The sequence below is a fragment of the Lycium ferocissimum genome, chromosome 9, assembly GCF_029784015.1.
Source record: "Lycium ferocissimum isolate CSIRO_LF1 chromosome 9, AGI_CSIRO_Lferr_CH_V1, whole genome shotgun sequence".
NCBI lineage: Eukaryota > Viridiplantae > Streptophyta > Magnoliopsida > Solanales > Solanaceae > Lycium > Lycium ferocissimum.
The window spans coordinates 27,817,885-27,840,193 of record NC_081350.1 but is presented as its reverse complement, the minus strand read 5'-3'; the positions used below and the strand labels follow the sequence as shown (position 1 = coordinate 27,840,193).

Here is a 22,309-nt window from a genome sequence, read left to right as displayed (position 1 = left end):
AAAATCAAAACTATTTACCCGAGATGCCCCGAAATTATGATACCAATATGGTATATAAATATACTGAGATGGTATCATGGAAGACTGTTTCAATCCTTCTCTTCATCCTCCATGATACCATCATGTCATATAAATATACTGAAATGGTATTATGGATGATCACGTTCATTTATTTAAAAAGACACACTTTTCTCGAAAGAATCTTCATCGTCTTATATACATATATTGTGATGGTATTATGAAGGACTGCTTCAGTCCTTCAAAGAGACACTTCTAAGGACCATGGTACCATCGCGGTATATAAATGTACCGAGATGGAATCATGAAAGATCGTTTCGGTTTTCTTAGTCCTCTTGATACCATCATGATATATAAATATCTTTACGATGGTATCACAGAGGAAGGGGTTTGGGCGAGAGGGTATGTCGGGTAAATATTTTCGACCGATTGGGGTAGAAGCGAAATTATTTTAGGAGCGGCATGGAGCGGGTAAATATTTTATATTATAGGGATATTTGGTGTTGTTTTCCCAAATTTTTGTAGATGATTTTGGATCAAATCCAAAGGCAATGGACTCATTTGGCCCTTTAAAAAATGTTCAATAAGTTCCGGCAACGAGGCCCAATACATGAAAGTAAAAGAAGGAAGACATTGCACGATATTCCCTTCAAAGGGGTTAGTCTTTAATTTTTGCACTTCAAAATCAAATTTATGTTTAGCAGAATTTAAGTTCTTTAAGAGCGGCATATATAATGATGCAAAAATATAAATTTATATCCCGCAAAAAACTGCCAAAAAAATTGTTTGCCTTGGGGCAAAAATTGGACAAAAATTAAAGACCGGTACAAAATGGAGACAAAAGTGCAAATGACAGCCCACCTCGCCCCGACAGAAAAAGAAAGACAAAAATAATTAGACGTTTTTAGGTCCCAAAGATTGAGGAGATGTTACTATTGCCCGCCAACATCCTCTTTTCTTCCGCCATATCTCTCTGCTAGGTTCTTCCTCACTCTATTTCTTTCCCATCACCAGTTACAGTTTTTTCAGATTGGAAATTGAACTTGGTAAGTAATAAAATATGTAAAAACCATGTAATTTTCTCCTTTTCTTAATAAAGTTGGTACTTTTAACTTGACCCCTTGTGCCCATTATTCTTGCTTGAAACCTGACCCTTGTGAAAATTTGTGATTTTGTATGTTTATTCACGTGGGGTATAGAGTAAAATCTGTTAAAAACATATACTTTCTCCTGTTTTCTTATTGAAGTTGTGATTTTTAACTTGACCCCTTGTGTCTACTATTCTTTCTTGAAAAATTCCACTGATCCTTGTGAAAATTTGTGATTTTGTATGTCTATACACGTGGATATAGAGTAAAATCTGTTAAAAACATATACTTTCTTATGTTTTCTTATTGAAGTTGTGATTTTTAACTCGACCCCCTGTGCCTATTAATCTTTCTTGAAATTTTTTCCTGACCTTGTGAAAATTTGTGATTTTGTATGTTTATTCACGTGGGTATAGAGTAATCATCTTATTCCAATTTATGTATGATAGGTCTCTTATTGGACTTGCTTCTCTTAGTTTGCCCAAATTAGTTTTAGATAACTTTTTTTTTTTTTGGGTAAGTTTATTTGATTCCTTTTTGAGAACTGGGCATTCATTAGTTCATTGTTTGCTTCAGTTTTGATAATGTTGGGAAGTGTATTTTCTGATTTTGTTTTTGTGAAAGAAAAAAAGATGCAATTTTTAGCTGATGACGATTGAAAAACAAGTTTGAGGTTTATTTATTTATTTTTGATTGCAAGGGAAGTATTTAGCTTAGAAATTGGCTTTGCGTGTTATTCTTTCTGCAGACATCAGAACTGGAGGGTGAATCTTATACAAGTCAGCAGTGAAAATGGTTTCTGAATTAATAAATGCCAATCCCGTAGTGTATGAAAAGAAGGAGCGTCGAGATAGAGGCGCGACAGCTGTTGGGGATGAATTTGCAGCTGAACCTATCGACCAGCTAGAAATTTTTGATATCCTTCTGAATGATTGCATTGATGACTGAAATTGGATATTGTTCTTAATTTGTTATGTCAGACTTGAAATTAATCTTTATATGTTAAGGGAATATCTATGAGGCTAGAACTCCTCCACTTCAGAATATGCGATAGTCTTATGCTCACGAGCCATACAAAACCAGCATGCTAAGTCTCTGAGTAGCATTAACATATTACACCGCGAAATAGCTAGAGGAGGTATTTAAATGTGCAAATTGGCCAATTAGTTTGTACTAGTTGTTTTTGATATTTATTGTTGTGCCATGTAGCTTAATGTGAAAGATGAAGTGAAAAAACCTTTTGTACCTTTTCTGGTATGATAAGATTCTTTTTTATTTCATCACTCATTTATTTTGGCTAAAGCCCAAAGAATGAAGTTGGAGTAAAGTAAGCATATTGAGTGTTTGGTTACTTTGCAGTAAGAGGGGAGGTGTAGTGGGATTAGTTATATGTTAGTCACTTTGCTCCATTTTCTGTAGAAACACAACAATAGCTTGCTGTAGTTTGCTTTTCAGAAAGCCTTTCGCTAAAGAAGTTGACATATGATTTTCTTGTCTTTATTTGCTTTTCCTTGGATTTTTTTTTTTTTTTTTTTTGTGTGTGAGTTGGGGGGAGGGGGGACCATGCGTTATTTGCACCTTCAACATTTGTTTTAAATTTTTGGAATTTCGGCCAAGGCAAATCAAAGCATACACATTGTTTTCCAATTCCTAGCAAATGGTAGTAGAATATATTAGGAACAAAGTCATGAAAACTGTTAGGGTCGTGCTGCCTCCCGTTCTGATTTGAGGTGATAGTGTTCAGTCAGGGACCGACCATCTTTGTATACTTCCTGTTCAATTAAAAGATGGATCAGACTAACCAATTGCTTAATCATGATTGGAATCTTCACTTTGCTTGATGAGCCTTTACATAGTTTCATACTGTTCCCTTACATCAGAAATACCAGTGTTATTCAACGAGTAACATGAGTACAATACATTTGACTGAGTGTTTTATAGGATTCCTTCTAACTATATTCCAGCCTGTTTGGGTTAACATTGGATCATTTCGAAGAGAATTAAGCAAGTACAAAGTTTGATTTGTCGGGGCAACTTAGCAATGGAAATATAATCATTCCAATGGAAATATAATCATTCCTTAACATTCTTACACCATATTAGAGATATAAAAGATCCAGAGCATCCCTATTCTCTGGAAGAGCTAAAAGTTATAACAGAAGATGCCGTTGAGGCAGATGACGAGCGAAGCTATGTAAGGTGAGAAACGAATCCGTTTCATATGTTTCTGTTTTGATCCCTTGTAGGTGGCACTTTCGTGTTGTCTAAAAAGAGGAAATTTCTGATTTAGGGTCACATTCACGCCTACCGTTGAACATTGCAGCATGGCGACCGTTATTGGATTATGCTTGCGTGTGAAACTTATGCGAAGTTTACCTTCCCGTTATAAGGTATGCTTTATCAACCTTCTGTTTCGATTCAATCTGTGTTATCTAAAGCGAAAAGTGCAAAAAAGCTCTAAGGTCAGCTGGGGCTTTAAGCGCAAAGCGCAAATAAAGCGTGGGCTTTAATGAAAAAAAAAAGCGCAATGGTGCAAAAATACAAATATATATATATATATGTGTGTGTGTGTTTAGTCCAAGATTAATGATAATAAGCATGAATAACAAATATATGGACAAAAAAATTGTAAAAATATTACGATAGAGTGAAATATCAATCATCTAGTGTCACCTCCTCAACAGAGGCTCATTGGCAAGCAAAGTATGTCTTAAAGCCTTGATGACGACACTAACGCGCACATAAAGCGAGGCGTAGCGCTCAACATGTTTTGAGCCTCGCTTCAGGGCTTAAAAGCGCGCTGTTGATAACACTGGATTCAATAGACTCGTATATTTTGCACATCTTTTCCCGTAAAAAGCATCTTACAATTGATAAAATGTTATGCTATAATTGATGTGCTATTATGATTTTACTATAGAAGTCAGTAACTCCCAAAAACCATGGCAAAGAGGGTTAAAACCTGAAGAGCAAGATGAAGCATTGATGTCACATGCTGCTATTTTTTTGTGTTTTCTTAGAACTGTTAATAACTTCAACCTCAAAGTTATTTCCTTGGCATCAGTTACGTGAATCTTCAGGCATATCTCTTGTGATTTCCTTTTCAAAATCTTTACCCATTTGCATAGATAGTTACCTTTTGTTGAACCTGTTATTACTGGCATGCGTAGATTCTAACCGACATGGCAAGTGTCACTGTCTAGCTAATATCTGGCCTTAATTTAATTCAACCAAGCCACTGATAACAAAATTAATTCAACCAAGCCGTTACTTTAACTCTGGTACATTGAGTAGTATTAAATGGCTAGTTTTCCTTTCGCAGCCTAAATGATACACAGTAAGCAAATGAAGTGACAAGAATTGGGAACAGGTAAAAGGACATGCGCGCGCACACAGAGAGAGAGAGAGAGAGAGCCGTTACTTTAACTCTGGTACATTGAGTAGTATTAAATGTCTAGTTTTCCTTTCGCAGCCTAAATGATACACAGAAAGCAAATGAAGTGACAAGAATTAGGAGCAGGAAAAAGGACATGCGCGCGCACAGAGCAAGTGTCACCGTCTAGCTAATATCTGGCCTTAATTTAATTCAACCAAGGCCAGTGGTAACAAAATTAATTCAACCAAGCTGTTACTTTAAATCTGGTACATTGAGTAGTATTAAATGGCTAGTTTTCCTTTCGCAGCCTAAATGATACACGGTAAGCAAATGAAGTGACAAGAATTAGGCACAGGTAAAAGGACATGCGCGCACACACATAGAGAGGGAGAGAGGGGGGGGGGGGGGATTTATTAGTAGCTGAAGAGCATTTAGCATATGCACAGATCTACCTCTCTGTGGTTCTTGGCTTCTTACTGCTATCATCTTAAACGTCCCTCAGCTGTGTGGCGTCTTTTAGCTTCACTGTAGCTGCCTTGCAACACCATAATCATTTTATAAAAAATTGTTGGGAAAATTGTAACCGCGTTGTCCTGGTTTCCGAAATCACAGCTGAACTTTGTAATTCTGAGTTCTCTATCCCAGTCCCTTCCAAATTCCTATGAGTAGTTCATGACGACCACACTTAGTTCTGGTTTGTCTTCATGTTGTTAGGTCATATATGTTTTCCTTTAGATGCTCCAATGACATTCAATCTGAATATTTGATCAACTGTGGTTGTGGGTTTGCTTCAATTGAGAGGGAAGTGGAAAGAGTAAAAGCTGTGGGAAAAAATGTTGAAATGAAATGTGATAATGTAGAGTCTGATTTGAGGTGTAATTCATGATTTTAGGTGTTATATGTCCTGTAGAAGTAACTCAGAAAAATGATACTAGTAATTAAATCAGTGAATTTATGTCATGTCAAATTATGTTATTTTGTGTATCAGTGATTTTCTAATAAAAGTGCTAGTTGAGGAAAACTTTTTCCTTTGCGTAAGAGTGAACAGTGTCTTTCTATCCTTACTTTGGTTCAAGTAGGTTAGAATCACTTCAAAGTGTTTGTTAAAGTGATTCCTTTTACACATTCTCACAAAAAAATTAATTTTCGAAGTATTTAACCACTTTCTAGCGTTGATAAAAGCAGTCCAACTATTTGTAACAAGTTTTCTCTAATTATTGTCTCAAAACTTTAATTTCAAACCATAACGGGTCACAATTTTTGACAAATCTTGATTCACCTTGCTACTCTTCTTAATGGTGGCATTCTGGCCAGCTTGCGAGCACATCAATTAATCTTTTTTTGTATTCTTTCTAACATTCTTATAACTCAAAAATGTTTTAGCCATTCTATTTGGTTTTAACCCAGCACTCTGTTTATGTTGATATATTAATGGAAGTTACACTTAGCCAATCAAAAGAAAAAAAAGTTGTAGCCATTCTAAGGAAATTCGATTTCTCATTAGTGAAAAGAATGAACTTTTTAAGATTATGCTAGTTTTTTTTTTTTTTTTTTACCAACAGTTCTCCTGATATCAAGATTGGCATTGTGCTTCCGGTAAAGAAATGGATCATGGGTCTAACTCAACCTCAAAAGCTAGCTTGTGAGGGGAGGATTTCCAAGTCCATATAAGGAGACCACCCATCTCATTAACTACCGATGAGGGACTTTTTTCATTCTTCAACACCCCACCTCACGCCCAGGGCTGGACATCTGGAGCGTGAGCAATTTAATTTGGGGGCCCAACATCGGGTGAGATGGGTCCTGCTCTGATACCATGTAAAGAAATGGATCACGGGCCTAACGCAACGCCAAAAGCTAGCTTATGAGGAGAGGATTGCCCAAGTCCATATAAGGAGACCACCGATCAGGGACTTTTTTTCATTCTTCAACACTTCCTATAACTTCGGGTTAGTATGGCAGCCTAACCTTTAACCCGTTAGCCAATTGAAAACTAGTTAACTAGTATTGAAGTATTGACCTCTGAAGTTCTATAATTAATACTGAAGTTGCTATGTTCCTGCCTCCCATTTATTAAAAGGGTGTTCTGAGTTTGATCAGCATATTACGAAAATTCTCTCCACTGCACAACTTAAAGCTGTGGTTTAATTTTTAGCTGTTTCAAACCAATACCAGTTTCAAATGACGCGTTTCACCAAAAGATTAATATTAATACAGTATGACCTGAATATGAGCCCTAACATATAAGCTAAAAATCTTCTAATAAGACAACTTGTCGTTTCTACGTAGTCAATATAGGCTAGACGTTCGTAGTCAGTTAAATGTTTGTTTTCTTTTTTAAAATTCTTGTAGTCTGGTTAGAGACTTGTACATAGATGTAGAGGTAAACGTGATAAATGTGTGTTTAGAGAACCTATAGTTGTAGAGAATTTCCAATTTTCCTTGCACAACAAATTATTTATTATTTGAATAAATGGACCTGATAGAGATAAACGTGATAAATGTGTGATTTAGAGAATCTTTAATTTTAAAGAACTCTTAATTTTTCTTGCAAGACAAATTTTTTAGCTTCGGAATAAATGCACTGATAGAGTTGAATAAGTATAGGTGATTTATATAAGATGACCAGCTAGTATGAGATTGTAGCTTAGTTGATCGAGCAAAAGTGATTTGTAGTCGAGCTTTCAATGATTGGATTTGTTAGCAAGGGAAGCTGCTTGTATGTCCTACGTTGGAGTTTTGTACCCTTGATACCCTTTTTTTTCTTACCTTTTTAAAAAAAGTCAAAATAATCATAGATGGAGAAAACAATTCTATCCCTTTCGCTCTGTACTTCAGGTTAAGTGAAAAATTGCATTCTCATTCTCATTCTTGCTCTTCAGCAAAGTTGTCATGATATTTGCAAAGTTCTTGGGTATAGCAGCTTCCTTTTCCTGAGCAAAGTAGGATCTTTTCGTCATCATATTTGCTAAGTTCTTCCGGTCCATAGCAGTTTCTCCTCTTCCTACACAAGATAGGACCGTTTTGAACTTCTCTCATTTATACCAGTCTAAAAATTGGTGTTGTTTTCATATCACCGTGTTTGTCCTGCTAAGTCTTTGAAGGTTTAGTGGTTTACTCTGTTAGGCGACGAACAACTAAATGAGCTCAGCTATCCTGAAAACGTAGAATTTGTTTATCTTTCTCCAGAAGTAAAAGGTTGGGCTTGATATGGATTGTGATATAGCTTGTATGGTGAAGGTACAAAAGGAGTCGGGTGGCTTCTTTTGGCTGCCAGAAATGAGAAATGAGGTCAATGGGCTTCGTGAAATTCTCTTGTGCTTTAATTACTTGTCGTTTTCCTGCATGATATGAGTAAGCCTGTATCAGACCTTTAATCCTGTCTGTCTGCAATTTCAACTTTCTAGTTGCATTCGTAACTACAAGAATGAAATAATCATGTGAGGACTTCTGTTGGAAGTCATTTATTTTGTTATAATATCATGCAAATATTTCCACATTGAAGTTTTTTGTTGATAGCTAGCTATGCCTTTAAATTGTTTGAAATTGTTTTATCTGTTCGCAAGTATTCGGTCTGCTTGTTTTTAATAACATATCCTTGTTATCTTGCCAGGTGGATATTAGAGTAGCACCTGGGACTCATGCTACAGAAGCTGCAGGTAGTCTATCTGTCTCTCTTTATCTCTGATACCACATCTGATATTTAGCCACCAATTACCCTAACTACTAACATCAACAAATCTGGAGCTCCAATTCTCTAGCTGTCGCTCTGCTGGACTTTCTCCTAATTGAACGCACCCAGGCCTGCATTTATCTCCTTGCTTTCACAAAACGGCGCCTACCTTTTCCTGACAAAGCTCGTGACTTTAATCATTATATTCACCGTTTTAAGCATTTTTGGAATCTTTTTTCTAATTTATAAACATATCCTAGTCGAAAAGAGGAGGAGGGAAAGAAAACCATACAACTTTCTTGTTTATTAGTATCATAAAGCATTATCTTTTTTTTTTTTTTTTTTTCAAAGAGTAGTTCGCGATTGCTTTATCCATCAACTGATAATGTATTTTATCCCAGTAAATAAGCAGTTGAATGACAAAGAACGGGTAGCCGCAGCATTGGAGAACCCTAATCTTGTCGACATGGTTGACGAATGCCTCGCTCCATCTTATGCCTGAGGAAGCTTTTGTTTAGTATATGGAGATCCAACCGGAAAGGCTTTTCCTCAAGCATGTTTATTGGTGTTTGGTTCACTTATTAGGTTATGCAAGAATTGCAATGTAGGGATAGTTTATGCAGGTGACTAAAGATGAAGGGCAGAGATTATATTTTTCTTATGCAGCAAATCGAATATTACATATATATTTTGTGGAATTTATGTTGAGATCAATTTCTTCAATACCACAGGCGAACGATCCCTTGTTAGCATAAAACCACAAAGACCTTTGCAGTGTTACTATACATGTATAATAAAAACTTAGAAGTGATATCTTTTGCTGAAAGTTACATGACATAAAGCGAGTTTATAATATGGTTTGAAGTGTACTGAATGTGGCAAAGGTTGACCTAAAAGTCCCTTATTTCTCTCTCCCGTTTTCTTTTCCTTCTTTCCTGCTCTCTCTCTTCAGTGCCATCTTCAGTTTCATATTAAAAAAAAAAAGAAAAAAAAAAGAACCGCTATACAAAAACGCTCTTAACTCTGCTGCCTTGCACTCTGTTTGGATTGTTGTTACCTGTCGTTTTCTAATGTATCGTATTATATTGTACTGTTTTGTAGATACAATGTTTGGATAGACTGTATCATTTGCTGTTGTTTAATAACATTTTTTGTTTGGATTGACCGTATCGTACCGTATTGTAATTGATAAGTTTATTAAAATGCCCTAAACTAGTGTAAATAATTTAAGACAACTTCTTTCTGCTATTTTGTCATAAATTATGCATTATAAATACAATAAGATATTAATTCATGTAGATCTGGCGGGCCATACGAGAATTTCGCAATAATAGCATATTTCAAATTTTGGCGTCGTGATAGTTCCTCAAATTCTCTCTTTTGTCCACACAATAGTAGGTTCTCCATGCAAATATGTAATAGGTTTAAGGTCTAGATTTTCCACTTGTTTTGGTGGTTGAAAGGTTGTGATATGGTTTAGTTTTGGGGTGTTGTTATTTGGGATGGTTGAGGGAAGACCAGCCACCGGTGGAGGCTGGCTGCCAGCCGCTGTGGCCATGAAAAAAAGGTTTTAGGGTTTAAGTCAGTTATTTTTGGAAGAGAGAGGAGAGCAATTAGAGGGTTTAATATTTTTCAGGCCAGTGCATTACCTGTGTCTTTCACACAGCCATCAATATTTAATTTGAAGAAGCCAAGAGTCGGAGGATGCCATTTAATAAGTATTACCTTTGCTTTCCTGAGCGCTATGGAAAACTTCCTTACCAGTAACAATGATAAATTTGAAGTCCCTATCTTTGGGTTTTTCAGTAAAAAATAGGAAAGCATGGTATTTCCCGAAGTGAGTAGCAATAGGGATGTCGAGTATGAAGAACTAAGTTGTTTTAAAGAATTTGTACAGTTGTTGGAGACAGTAATTTTTTACTGTAAGCTAATTTTTTGTCCCGTCAACATAACTATGGATAGTATAGCAATTGTACGGAGTGATTCTGTCCATAAGAGTAAGATCATCATCAAAGAATGAATATAAATACTGCCGTTCTGATATTTTTATAGGAATTCAGGTTCTGATATCTACCTGATCACAAATATTGCGGGAGAACATCTCTAAGCAAAAAAAATAAAGACTATGCAAAACGCCAAGTGGTATTCCTCTTAAAGTAAGCTGTTAGTGAAAGTTGTCCACCAAGTTAAAATTTTATATAAAAAGAAAGATGATATCAACAAAGTTTTTTTATTTTAAGATAACAAAAACATTAATGTCGCCAAGGGATTTATGTGGGTTTATAACACCTCAATCTTAAGCTAGCTGGGGCTTACAAGAACTCAACCTCCAACTTGTACTCAAGAGGATAGCTAACAATGGAGAAATTTTGCAGGACTTGGAACACATCAAAGGTAGGGTAGTTTGCATTATTAAAGCTCTCAATGGCATTGCTCATCTATCCTCTTGGATACAAAATTTAGTTCTATCAAGCTAATATGTTACAAAAATGAGAGTGAGAAAGCAAATATCTTAACAACAAAAATAGGCAAGCATCCTAAAGGCTAAAACTCAGCCAACTCAGAATATTCTGGACAACAATTTCTGTATGCTCGTGCCTTGAGTAAACAATGGCTTCAAATGGAAAACTATGTGATTGATGCCAAATCCTTCGAGATGCAAATTCCTGCGACATCCAAATGTAAGCGCAGATCAACGCTTGACCCATTGGAAGCTCTTTCTTGCTTTTGCTTTACCAGGCTTTTTCCTCTCCACAACTCTCGAGTCTCTCGTCAAGTAGCCACCTGCAAAGATAATGATAAGCAGCTTTGATCATGGAAACTCAATTCCCATATGTTTGGGATGCAAAACAAGTGTGAGCTCGAGTGCAACTGAGTAGCATTGTAACAATAACCAACATATATATCCTCTAACTTGACACGATATGGAGGAAGAAGTCATAGATTTGACAAGCCAAGAACCCTACAAACACATTTAGGTGAGGTAGTACATGTAGCAAGTATTACCTTCTCTGAGGGGAGGCCGCAACTCTGGGTCCCAATTCTGCAATGCCCTGCTGATACCCAACTGAATTGCACCAACTTGACCTGATTTTGACCATATCAGTCATCCAAAACCACATGTAAAACAATCCAAGGCAAATGATTGAGAGCTTAAAAAATATCAACTTCAACTTAATGATAAAATAAAAAACACTCTACACACATAGACAGTTGAAAGGAAAGAAGTTCCAATTCCTACCTAATCCTGGAAATATAAAGTACTTCTATTTTTGGGTTTTTGGAGTGATGGGGAGGGAGCATGGTAAAATCATGAAGGCATACATAAGCCAAAACTCAATCACATAAGGCAGAGGATCAGCTTGTGGTTCCCCCTAAACTTCTATCTAAAGTATATTTGGTCATGTCAACATGAGAGCAAGAGGCATAATCAGCATACAGTAATTAGAAGTCTTTGTAATATTCACAACAATCAAGCTTTTCAACAGCTTGCCAGAGAACACATGACAGAATGATGTTTGTAGAAACTAGAAAGGAAAGCCTCTCTAAAAGAAAGCATTAAGCTGGAAGTACTTAAGCAGTCTTTATAATTATTAGTTCAGGATCCCTCTCTAAGTAACGTCATACTATTCGCCAAACTAGCAGCAACAACAACAACATACCCAGTGTAATCCCACAAGTGGAGTCTGGGGAGGGTAGAGCGTACGCAGACCTTATCTCTACCTTGGAAGGTAGAGAGACTGTTTCCGAAAGACCTTACTATTCGCCAAACTAGATGAAGTAAATATAAAGTTAATCTAGAAAGTACTCTCAGGAAAAAAATAACAAAGTACTCTATTTGATGAAAACTGAAAATCTACATAACGAAATATTCATTTAATTCCATACAGGTCGATACAAAAATAAGATCTATTTCAATATAAAACAGATTCATATAGCAGCCTATACTGGAACAAAGTGAAACCAAATGCAGACCAGTGTTATCAAAAGCGAAAAACGCAAAAAAGCTCTAAGGTCATACTTAAGGAACAAATAAAGCGTGAAAAAATACAAATACGCAGACCTCTCCTCTGAACGACATCCGCATATAACAACACCTCTCTATCACAGCTAAGTTTTTTCGGAACCGATTTTTTATGTTATATTTAACTTCTCTATAACAACATTTCACCTATAACAGCAACATCCAACTTTATAATAGTACGCTCTTTGTAAAATTACCCCCTATATAACAACTATCTTCTTGTTTTGGTAATATAATAATTAACCATCTTTATAAAAATAGAATATCTATGATTACCAATAATAAGTGTAGAGATTTTGACCAAATATTTGATCCTTTAATACAATATTTATGACAAAAAATATCATATGAATATATATATATTGTCATCATTAAAAGATTTTTCTTCATTATACAAAGTGTGATTGAGCTTAGAATTTGGCAATTAAAAATAAAAAATTAGATTTTATGCATCTTTTTTGCCTATAACGGCAAAATATTATTTAAATGTTAATGCTGTTATAGGTTATAACAGCAATTCTCTATAACGGCCAAAAAATTTCGGACCCAACGATGTTGTTATAGAGAGGTTTGACTATGTATATATATGTTTAGTCCAAGATTGATAATAATAAGCAAGAATAACAAATATACGGACAAAGAAATTGTAAAAATATTACGATAAAGTGAAATATCAATCATCTAGTGTCACCTCTCCAAGAGAGGCTCATTGGCAAGGAAAAGTATGTCTTAGAGCCTTGATGATGACACTGAAGCGCACATAAAGCGAGGTGAAGCGCTCAGCATGTTTTGAGCCTCGCTTCAGTGCTTAAGCACGCCTTTGATAACACTGATGCAGACCTTTGCCTCCAAAGGTGATCTTTGAAAGCGGAACTAAGTTGTGACCTCCACATCCCACTTGGTAATTCTTTTCTGGGGAAGTGGTTTGGATTCTGCCGAAGGACTGGGAAGGGGAATTAGGTTAGTGTTATTATTGGGTTAGCCAGTACCCCGTATTTTGCCCATTTTGTAACGGGTCAAGTATGGGCTCATCCACATTTGAGCCATATTATAATATCACTCACCCAGCCCGTTTAAATATGGGCAGGTTGGGCCGGTTATTGAAAGATGGTTGTTATTCGCCATTACTACTAGACAGCTTGATTCCTGATATCCATTAACAACAGTATAAGCTAGCGGTTGGCCATAGATTCCCAAAAAAGTGTTGAAAAACTTGATTTGGGTGAAGTTTTTCAAGTTTTGAAAATGTGTTTGGCCATAGTTTTTCAAAACATATTTCACTTTTTGTTTTGGAAAACATGAAACATTACTTTTACCCATAAGTTCTAAAAACTATTAAGAATACCCAACCATACAAAACATACATACTTGCTAATTCCAAATTATGCAGAACATGATATTTTAATAACCGCTGCTAATAACACACTTACTAGCTACTACAATTCAAATTACAATACAAAGATCCATCCGTGCAAGAAAAAAAAACCAACGTTAGTAACTAGCTATTCTTTAATATAATCTTCCCACATTGTACGAACAATCTCTTCACGACGAGCATGCATTTCCAGATAAGATAACCGAGGAACATGGTATATAGAATTAGTTGGGGCTTTTTTATAAAATATAAAAGTTTGAGGTAGTTTTTAAAAGTTTTGAAAAGGCCAAAACATAGATCTTGGCCCAAAAACAGGTTTGAGCCAGAATTTGGGATTTGAAGATTTGTTTTCAAAATCTATCAAAATTTTATGGCCAAACAAATATTTGAAAACAAATCTTCAAAATATGCTCCCAAAATCTATGGCCAAACGGGAGCTAAGTTTAGAATGTAAAGCGTGAGTAGTGAAAACGAAGCTTATGCAATTTCATATTGATAGCCAGAATTCACCAGATACTTACATTATGCAACTTTTCAAATGCAACTGTACTTATCAGTTTATCTTAAACAAATTACATGAACCAGGACTACCAAAGAATGGTATTTGATAAGCACTTCACCTGGCAAAGAGAAAGATAAAAGAACAAAGGACACGGTTTGGCAGAGGAGCATGGAATTGGGAAGGATTAGGTCAAGGAACAGCTCTTCGGTAGATAGAATTGAGGAAGTCAGGTCACTAGCTATTATCTGAATTGATTAAGTTAATTGAGTAAAGGATGTACACATTAATGCTTCATCGTTGGCCCCTAAAATTTTATAGAAATAGAAGTGCTACAATTACCTATTATTGAACTTTTCCTTATATCAGTATAAATGGAGGTTCGATATAAAAAGTAATCATAGCACTTTTTATAATACCAAATAGCTTCTTCTTCTTTTTCTCTTTTCTTTAGAGATATATACCAAATAACCTTATCAATTGTGCAGACTTCCTGACGAATATATGAAGGTAAAATCCTATTCCAATTCTCTCAATCTTTCTAAATGCAACCAAAAGAAAACCTTTCTCTTCCTTCTTCAACATTGGTCCACGTAAATGGACTCAACACACTTTTTTAATGCACCCACGTATTTCGTCTCCTTTAGGCGTATAAGACCTGTAACTTCACAATTAGAAGTTTACAACAAGAGAACCAATCAAAAATATTAATTATGGTTGGAAAGAAGGGAAAAGAAAAATAGTCGAGGTGCACGCAATCTGACTTGGACACCGAAAAGGAGGTAGCCCAGAAATTTGACGCAATTGGGCTGGTCTTGGAACTGTTAGAATAGTCTCATGCAGTGTTTAGGATGGCAAGAGGCGAGGCGAGGCGTGGCGACAAGGGCTTGCCTCACGCCTCATGGCGAGACGTGGCGAGCGCCTTTTAGAAGCGAGGCGAGAATTAACACAAAAAATTAAAATATTAAATATGCATATATAAATACCCAAAAAATACTCAACAAAATACTAGCAAATATTTCAATTGAAAAACTAAAAGTAGATAGTTGATAGTTGATACTAAAGTCTAAAAGTCAGATCTGCTGCTGGAAAAGGCTTACCTGAAAACCCTAGCAGCAGCGGCTGAGGAAGATGGAAGATGAGACAACTGAAAGTGAAACCCTAGGGTAAAAATTAATCTTTTGCTCTCTTTTTTCTGTTTTGTTTCAAGTCACACGTTTTTTTTTTTAAATCAAAAGGCGTCGCCATGCTCGCCATTTGCCACAGCTCGCCATGCTCGCCTTTCTCGCCTCGACCTCGCCTTTCCAAAAACGCCACGCCTTGACTGTTAATGGCCACGAAGGCTCGCCACGCCTCGCCTCAAGCCAAAAGGAGTAAGGCGCTTGCCTTCCTAAACACTGGTCTCATGAAATGATTAACTAAAAGCTTAACATCATAATGGGCAATCTGATGAAAAGAAAGCAGTCCAAAAAATACAACTATAAGAGAAGAATTGCCAAGCTTCAAATCATTAAAAAAAAAAAAATTCCATGCATTTCAAAACATCAAAAAATATTTCATGCAGTAAAAAGGCCTGTGTTTCAGTCTAGTGGCCACTTTGGCATTTCCTTCTCAAGGAAAAAACATATTTCATACAGTAACATGCCAATATCCCCTCTAATCTTTTATTTGGAGATTTTGGGGTACAAAATGCTCGTGCTAAGTTAAAACGATAACCAACGTGAAAGAGGCATGAAAAGGGAATGAAAATGTGAGGTATAGGCCTATTAATAAAGGACAGTATGCTTCATAACATACTTCTTAAATTTCCTATATTTTCCCTAAATAGTAGATTGAATTTATGTCAATAAAACATATGGGCTCCAACTCCCACATATAAACAGGTGGTCTCAGTGCAGTTGTGGAAACTATGCAGTTGCCAAAACCTCCTATTTTACCCATCTCCTTGCTTGATTACTGTTCTAGAATCCACCCAGCAATACATACAAGCAAGAAAGCTTCATAAAGGAAATCAGTAGGATGTCATATGCTTACAGATCAATTGGCAGCAACTATTATCAGATTGAAGGGGCAAGAAAAAAGAAATTATTGGTAAAGGTACTGATGAGTGTAACTAATCAGCATGGATACTGCTGCTTACCTGACACACCCCCTCCTTTTACAGTACATCTCACGTCCCACATGCCCAGTGTCTTTGTTTCAGTAAAAGGTCGAAGAAGAACAGCCCGGTGATCAAGCATTGGGAAGTATACATCAAACTCTTTGTCATTCACCATAAATTTACCACCCCCTGGTTCAACCCAAACACGGGCTATACTACACTTCCTTCTTCCTGTCCCATAAGCCCTTCCCTTTTCATCTACTTGTTTGACTCGTGCTTTGGCTACTTCCTCCTGTTTTTGGCGCTCTATGTCAGCTCTGGTTGACTTCCTAGTGTTCTTTTCATAACGCATTTCTTCGATTTCTCTTAAAGGAGGAAGTCCTTGAATGCCATCCAGGTCTCTCAATGCAAGCAAACTGTCCATCATTTCTTCCGTGATTCCAGATGCCGCTATTAGATCACCAAATGCACGATTAGGACCTGAAACCAAAGGCACTTCGTTAAGAAATTTCCAAAAACAGGATTAAGGAATCATTGTTGCAATAAGAAGAGGCGCAGTATCAAGTTTTGCATAACCAGTAGGAGAGCATATAATGCCCACCCCTGACATGTATCCACTTCTCCAGTGATATTCTTTCTCAAAATCTCTAACCTATGGAAACTGAAATGTACTTGAAGTTGATGGAGCTAATTTTTGATTGTCAGGTTACTATCAAACAGACTAACTTAATCAGGAAGTAACTACAGCGCCTATAACATGCGTCCAGAAATATTAGATTTTTCCAAACATCAAAGCACAAATGGAGTCCATGAATTATTACTTCAAATCAAAAGAAAATTGGATCAATCTCATTAGATTATGCACTAAAATTTTATTAACGCAAAAGGATAGGAAATATAATCAAGCCAGTCATACGGTAAGTGCCACTTGGTTTGGGCAAATGTTGATGAGTTTTGGAAAGTTAAAGATGTTTCCTGTTAGCAAGAATGTACTTAAACTATCCGATAAACCTTAAGGGGTGATTTGAGTTGAAAACTCGAATTTGTTATGTTGACACCAATAGGTCAAAGCCTGCTTAGGTAATACTCTCGAGAAAATGATCAAAATGGTCCTTAAAGTGTGGGCTTTGGTTCTATTTGGTCCTTAATATATAAACCTGATTGAAATAGTCCTTAATGTATTCTAAAAGGATATGACTTTGGTCCTAAGTCCCATAAGTAAGGGAAACCTCTACTTTTTCCGTCAAAATAAACAGACCCCTCACACGTGATATATACCGGAGCTATCAAATTGCAAAAATAAAAAGTTGCCTTCTTGCATCAAGCCTTAACTCTACGGTGCACATTTTTGTCTCTGCTTTGGATGCACCAGGTGAATTAAGTGAGCTATTTAGTAGCATCTGATAGCCAGATGCATATGATAGTAGCATATAATTTAAAGTAAGAAAACCGTGAGAACTAGAGAACAGGAGCTTGATTGCATGATACAATGCAGAATTAGAGAAAGATCTGACTGATATTAGATATTTTCAGTCTTTGGTAACATTAATAACCATTAATATTGCCAACTCAAAGTAAAAAATAAAATCAGCAGCTACATTTGTCTGAGAGCTAAAGATAAAAATGAAACCAAGATATCAGATATATGAAACCAAGATATCAGATAATTAAACATACCCGATAACCTTAAAGGTATCAACCTGTAATAGAGCAAAAATAATATATGCACAATGTATGAGCAAATTGCACTACAGTTGAAAATAGTAGGAGCCATGGATAGCAGCAAAACCAGCCTTAAGTGCCTCTTCACAAGCAGCAAAACATATATTGATAGCAACTCTTTTGTAATTTGATTGCTCATATATACGTCATGTGTGAGGGCTCCGTTTATTTTGAAGGGAAAAGTAGAGATTTTCCTTACTTATAGCGCATAGGACCAAGTCATCACCTTTTAGGATACATCAAGGTCTATTTCCATCAAGTTTATATATTAAGTACCAAATAGAACCAAACCTCATACATGAAGGGACCATTTTGGTCATTTTCTCTAATACTCTCCAGCCTTGAAAAATATCAAACAGAAATTTGCAACTACAGAAGACTAAGCGTTTCCTAGCTAATCTCCTATCTTATCTCAAATTATATACTCTAGGAAAGCATGACAGTTTAGCCTTGTCATAAGCTACTCAACAGAGACACCACATAATGCAAAACAAATCACAATAAACACAAAACTTTACTAACAAACCATAAAGTATGCATCTTCACAGTGCTTTTTAGATTAAGAATATCCCTGAAAAGTTGGCACCTTTTTCAAGGAAAATGAGCTGAAAGAAGCTAAAATCACCTTCAAATAGCATGACAATTTAGGCTAGTCACTACTCCACAAATAATGCACCTAATGAAAAGAAATGACAGTAAACATAAGACTTCCCAACCAGACAATAAGGGTGTGTTTGGCATGGAGGAAAACATTCAATTTTCCTATGCTTGGTTGGTCAAAATGTTTTGGATAACATTTTCTCTAGGAAAACAAGTTCCTTTAAAATGAGTAAAATGACCTCGAAGTAGGAAAAACAAGTTCCATAAGTGACACTTCAAGTTCATTATCTGCTCCCCACCCACCCAACAACCCCCCCTCCCTCCCAATTCCACTCCCACAATGTTATGTTAGATTATATATAAATGTTCTTGGACAAATATTTTTTTTCTTGCTTACTTATCAAATACTAGAAAACAAGTAAAAACCCCACTTGTTTTTCAAGAAAACATTTTCCATCATACCAAACACACCCTAAAGCACAAATCTTTTACAGTGTTCTGAGATGAAATATGGAAAGAATAAAACAACAACATACCCAGTGTAATCCATTGGCTCAAGTAACGCATATCAAAATAGTTAATACAGCAGTAAAGCAGACATAGCAAAGAATAGAGAAATCATTACATAGCATTCAAAAGTGGAAGATAATCGAGGCAAAGAAAACAACAGGCAGTAACAGAAAATCGAAGGACAAGTAACTACGAGACTAGTACTAATGCTAATGGTATGCAAGGAGGGAAATATGGAAAGAATCGCAGAAAAGAAAAACTGAAATAAGCTAAAAAGCTTACCTTTAAGAACCTCAGTGAGAGTTTTTTCTTCCAATTCAAGAAGTTTTTTCTGTTCAGGATTCTCGTCAACTTTAGGCCCCTCTTGAAAACCCTTTATTTCATTTTGTAGCTCCACAACCACTTGTCCAACATCAAACACTCTTTCTCCTTCAACATCAAAACTCCAAGGTTTATAGCCTTCAGCAGTTGCCCAAATCTCCTCTTCCCCACCAGCACCAACACCCTTCTCTTCCTTAAACACATCACTCCCCTCTTCTTCTTCTTTAGCCCATGACACATCATCATCAACATCCTGCTTTTCTATTCCCTCAACACTACTTTCTGAGTCTTCATTGAATAGTGATTCTTCGGCTTCAGAAGACAGTTTCCAGAAATCATCTTTGCCATTGTTACCAGTGGAGAAGAAATGGGAGTTGGAATATGGGTGGGTAATGATGGGTTTAGGGGAAATGGGGGGTTTAAGGTTTAAGAGGGATTGGGTTTTAGTTAAAAATCATCCTACGTTTAAAGAAAATAATTGATCATTAAAAGCAGTGGAAACTAGGGTTAACAGCCGGAGATGTGACGATTTTGAGATCAGACGAGACAGCATTGTGGAGACATTTAGAGCAGAAAAACTGGAAGGAGATGCTACTCAAAAAGCCCTTAATTCATACTTCCCTCACCTTCACAGGACCCCCTTTCTTTTGCACCACGACTGACCTTCAAAAAAGGTACTGGTCTTTAATTTTTGGCCCTCAAATTGGTGGTTTTAACTTTTACATGAGGTCAAGGAATTACCGAGTTTAAATTTGCGAGATTAGGTATAAGTTTGGTAATTCCTTAACGAGTTTATGCCGGTTCAATAAAAAATAAAAAAAATTCATAAGAAAGAGTTTTATAGCAAAATTAGACCCATTTGGATAAAAGTTAGACCTAAGGTGATTAACCTTCGAAAGATGCTTGGTCTTTAATTTTTGGCCCTCAAATTGATGGTCTGTAAAAATTTACTAGAGTTTAAGCGAATAAAAATAAAAAGTTGTCTTAATGCAAACCTTAGACCGTTTAAGGTTAGACCTTTGCGATTCTACAAAATTTAGCAAAAAAATAAAAATTATCTTAATGCAAACCTTAAGGCAAAGTTTTGCCTCAAAACTCTCCATTAAGGCAAAGTTTGCCTCAAACTCTTCCTGATTAAGCAGAGTTTGCAATCAAACTCCACCTGATTAGGCAGAGTTTTAAACTTTGCCTTACCTCAAACTCTGCCTGATCAGGTAGAGTTTGAGGAAAAACTTTATCTTGTGAATCCAAACTCTATCTTGTGATTTTTTTTAAAATTTTGACTAAGCAGGGGTTCAAACCCGGAACCAAGAAATTTTTAGCGAAGGACAAAAATTAAAGACCACCAATTTGAGGGGCAAAAATTAAAGACCAGTGCAGGGCATTCCGTACAAAAAAAAATGCTTTCTTTTAGCAAACCGATATTATAATTCTTTTTTTTCTTAAAGAACAAGAAAATATGAAACGTGAGATATTTATGGCACGTTTGGCCATGGATAGTCACTTTTCCCCCCGAATATTATTCCGAAAAACTGTGTTGTCTTCTCCGATGAGAATTCCGGCGAGAAGTAGTCTTTAGTTGTCGGAACAGTCTTTGATAAGTAGCTGTTTTAGTCTTTAGAGGTGACGTTTGTACCTTGAGCCGAATGTCGAAATCAATCTACCTCACCTTTTTTTCCCCACACTTGTTTATTGTGTATTATTCTTATAAAATATAAATCTTTAACTTCACATAGTAATATTATTGTTTATATAGAAACAAATTAATTCAAGCTATCAGTAAGATGTTACCCATGTGTTTGCAATACATTACGTTAGATAGGGCTGTACAAAGAAAACCGACAAACCGCACCAAACCGACAAACCGAACCAAACCGGGAAAAAACCGAGTAGTGGTTTGTTTGGCTTGGTTTGGTGTTGGATAAAAAAACCCGATCATAATAGGTTTGGTTTGGTTTTAACTAAAAAAACTCAAATCGAGACCAAACCGATCCGATTATCTATATACAATTTATAAATATTTTTAAACATATATAATTTATAAATACGTGTATAACTTTATCACTTTTAAGCTTTGATTAATTAAACTTCGTTCATGATGCAATCCGTTTAAAATTGGTACCACATCTGATTGTATAATTAATTCTTTTTTTGGCAATTAAAAGAGACTTTTTCATTACAAATAGCTATTGTTGTCCAATGTCAAAACACTACTATGGCAGAACATCCTAGCAGTGATCAAAACTAGCATTTATCACATCAAAACAACTCAGACAATAAACAAAATTAGTAGACTAAGGGTAGACAATCAGCTCATCCAATTTTTTTGTGAGTGTTGTCCACTGGGAACCTCTAACAAACACCTCTTGTATGATCCTCCTTGTAAGTATTTGTGGAATTAATTCTTAATGCTAAGTCTAAGTTATAATCTTTTTGTTCATTTAGCAATAGGCTTTTTAAATAAATGTTTAAAACTTAACTAAAACTCATTTTACGGAACAATATTGAAGTTGTTTGTTACTACATTCTGTTTGATTGTTATAGACTTATAGTTATACATCACATGCATGTTCTATACTCATTTGATTCAATTGTTATGAATTTTTTATTTAATGAGTCAATGAATTCACCACACATTTTTCATTTTACATATTTAGAAATAGAAGGGTAAGATGCTTATTTTTGGTCAAGCAAATGCTATTATAAGATGCTTTGTATTGAACCAAAAAAAACCCGACTAACCCGAAAAATCCAAGAAAAACCGAGAGTGAAAAGCCAGACTTTTGTTGGTTTGGTTTGGTTTGATTTATCGATTTAAAAACCCGACACAATTGATTTGGTTTGGTATTTGAAAAATCTGAACCAACCCGGTCCATGTACACCCATAACGTTAGATCTTGTTATGAAAAATATTTACAAATTTAAATATTTGAATAGTTTAATTAAAAGTTACAGGACATTTCTTCGATTAATTAAAAAGTAGGCAATTTCCTTTTAATATA

The 22,309-nt window shown here is 35.8% G+C and overlaps 2 protein-coding genes and 1 long non-coding RNA gene across 3 annotated transcripts; 2 read left to right on the top strand and 1 right to left on the bottom strand.

The window, feature by feature from the left end:
* Nucleotides 1–913: 913 nt before the first annotated feature.
* Nucleotides 914–8,878, top strand: LOC132030117 (protein AE7). The gene is made up of 6 exons (XM_059419609.1): nucleotides 914–1,064; nucleotides 1,855–2,023; nucleotides 3,201–3,305; nucleotides 3,397–3,496; nucleotides 8,096–8,141; nucleotides 8,557–8,878. Exons 2-6 carry the CDS (start codon nucleotides 1,899–1,901, stop codon nucleotides 8,655–8,657), a joined length of 477 nt encoding a protein of 158 aa, XP_059275592.1. The 5' UTR covers nucleotides 914–1,064; nucleotides 1,855–1,898; the 3' UTR covers nucleotides 8,658–8,878.
* Nucleotides 8,879–10,537: 1,659 nt separating this feature from the next.
* LOC132030114 (small ribosomal subunit protein uS9m) lies at nucleotides 10,538–19,860 on the bottom strand. The gene is made up of 5 exons (XM_059419604.1): nucleotides 19,794–19,860; nucleotides 19,269–19,724; nucleotides 16,194–16,634; nucleotides 11,162–11,242; nucleotides 10,538–10,939 (listed from the first exon to the last, which is right to left on the bottom strand). The coding sequence occupies exons 1-5, from the start codon at nucleotides 19,858–19,860 to the stop codon at nucleotides 10,848–10,850; spliced, it is 1,137 nt and encodes a 378-aa protein (XP_059275587.1). The 3' UTR covers nucleotides 10,538–10,847.
* Nucleotides 19,618–19,877, top strand: LOC132030115 (uncharacterized). The gene is made up of 2 exons (XR_009407990.1): nucleotides 19,618–19,753; nucleotides 19,803–19,877. It is a non-coding gene; the product is annotated as an uncharacterized LOC132030115 (long non-coding RNA).
* The last annotated feature ends 2,432 nt before the right edge of the window (nucleotides 19,878–22,309 follow it).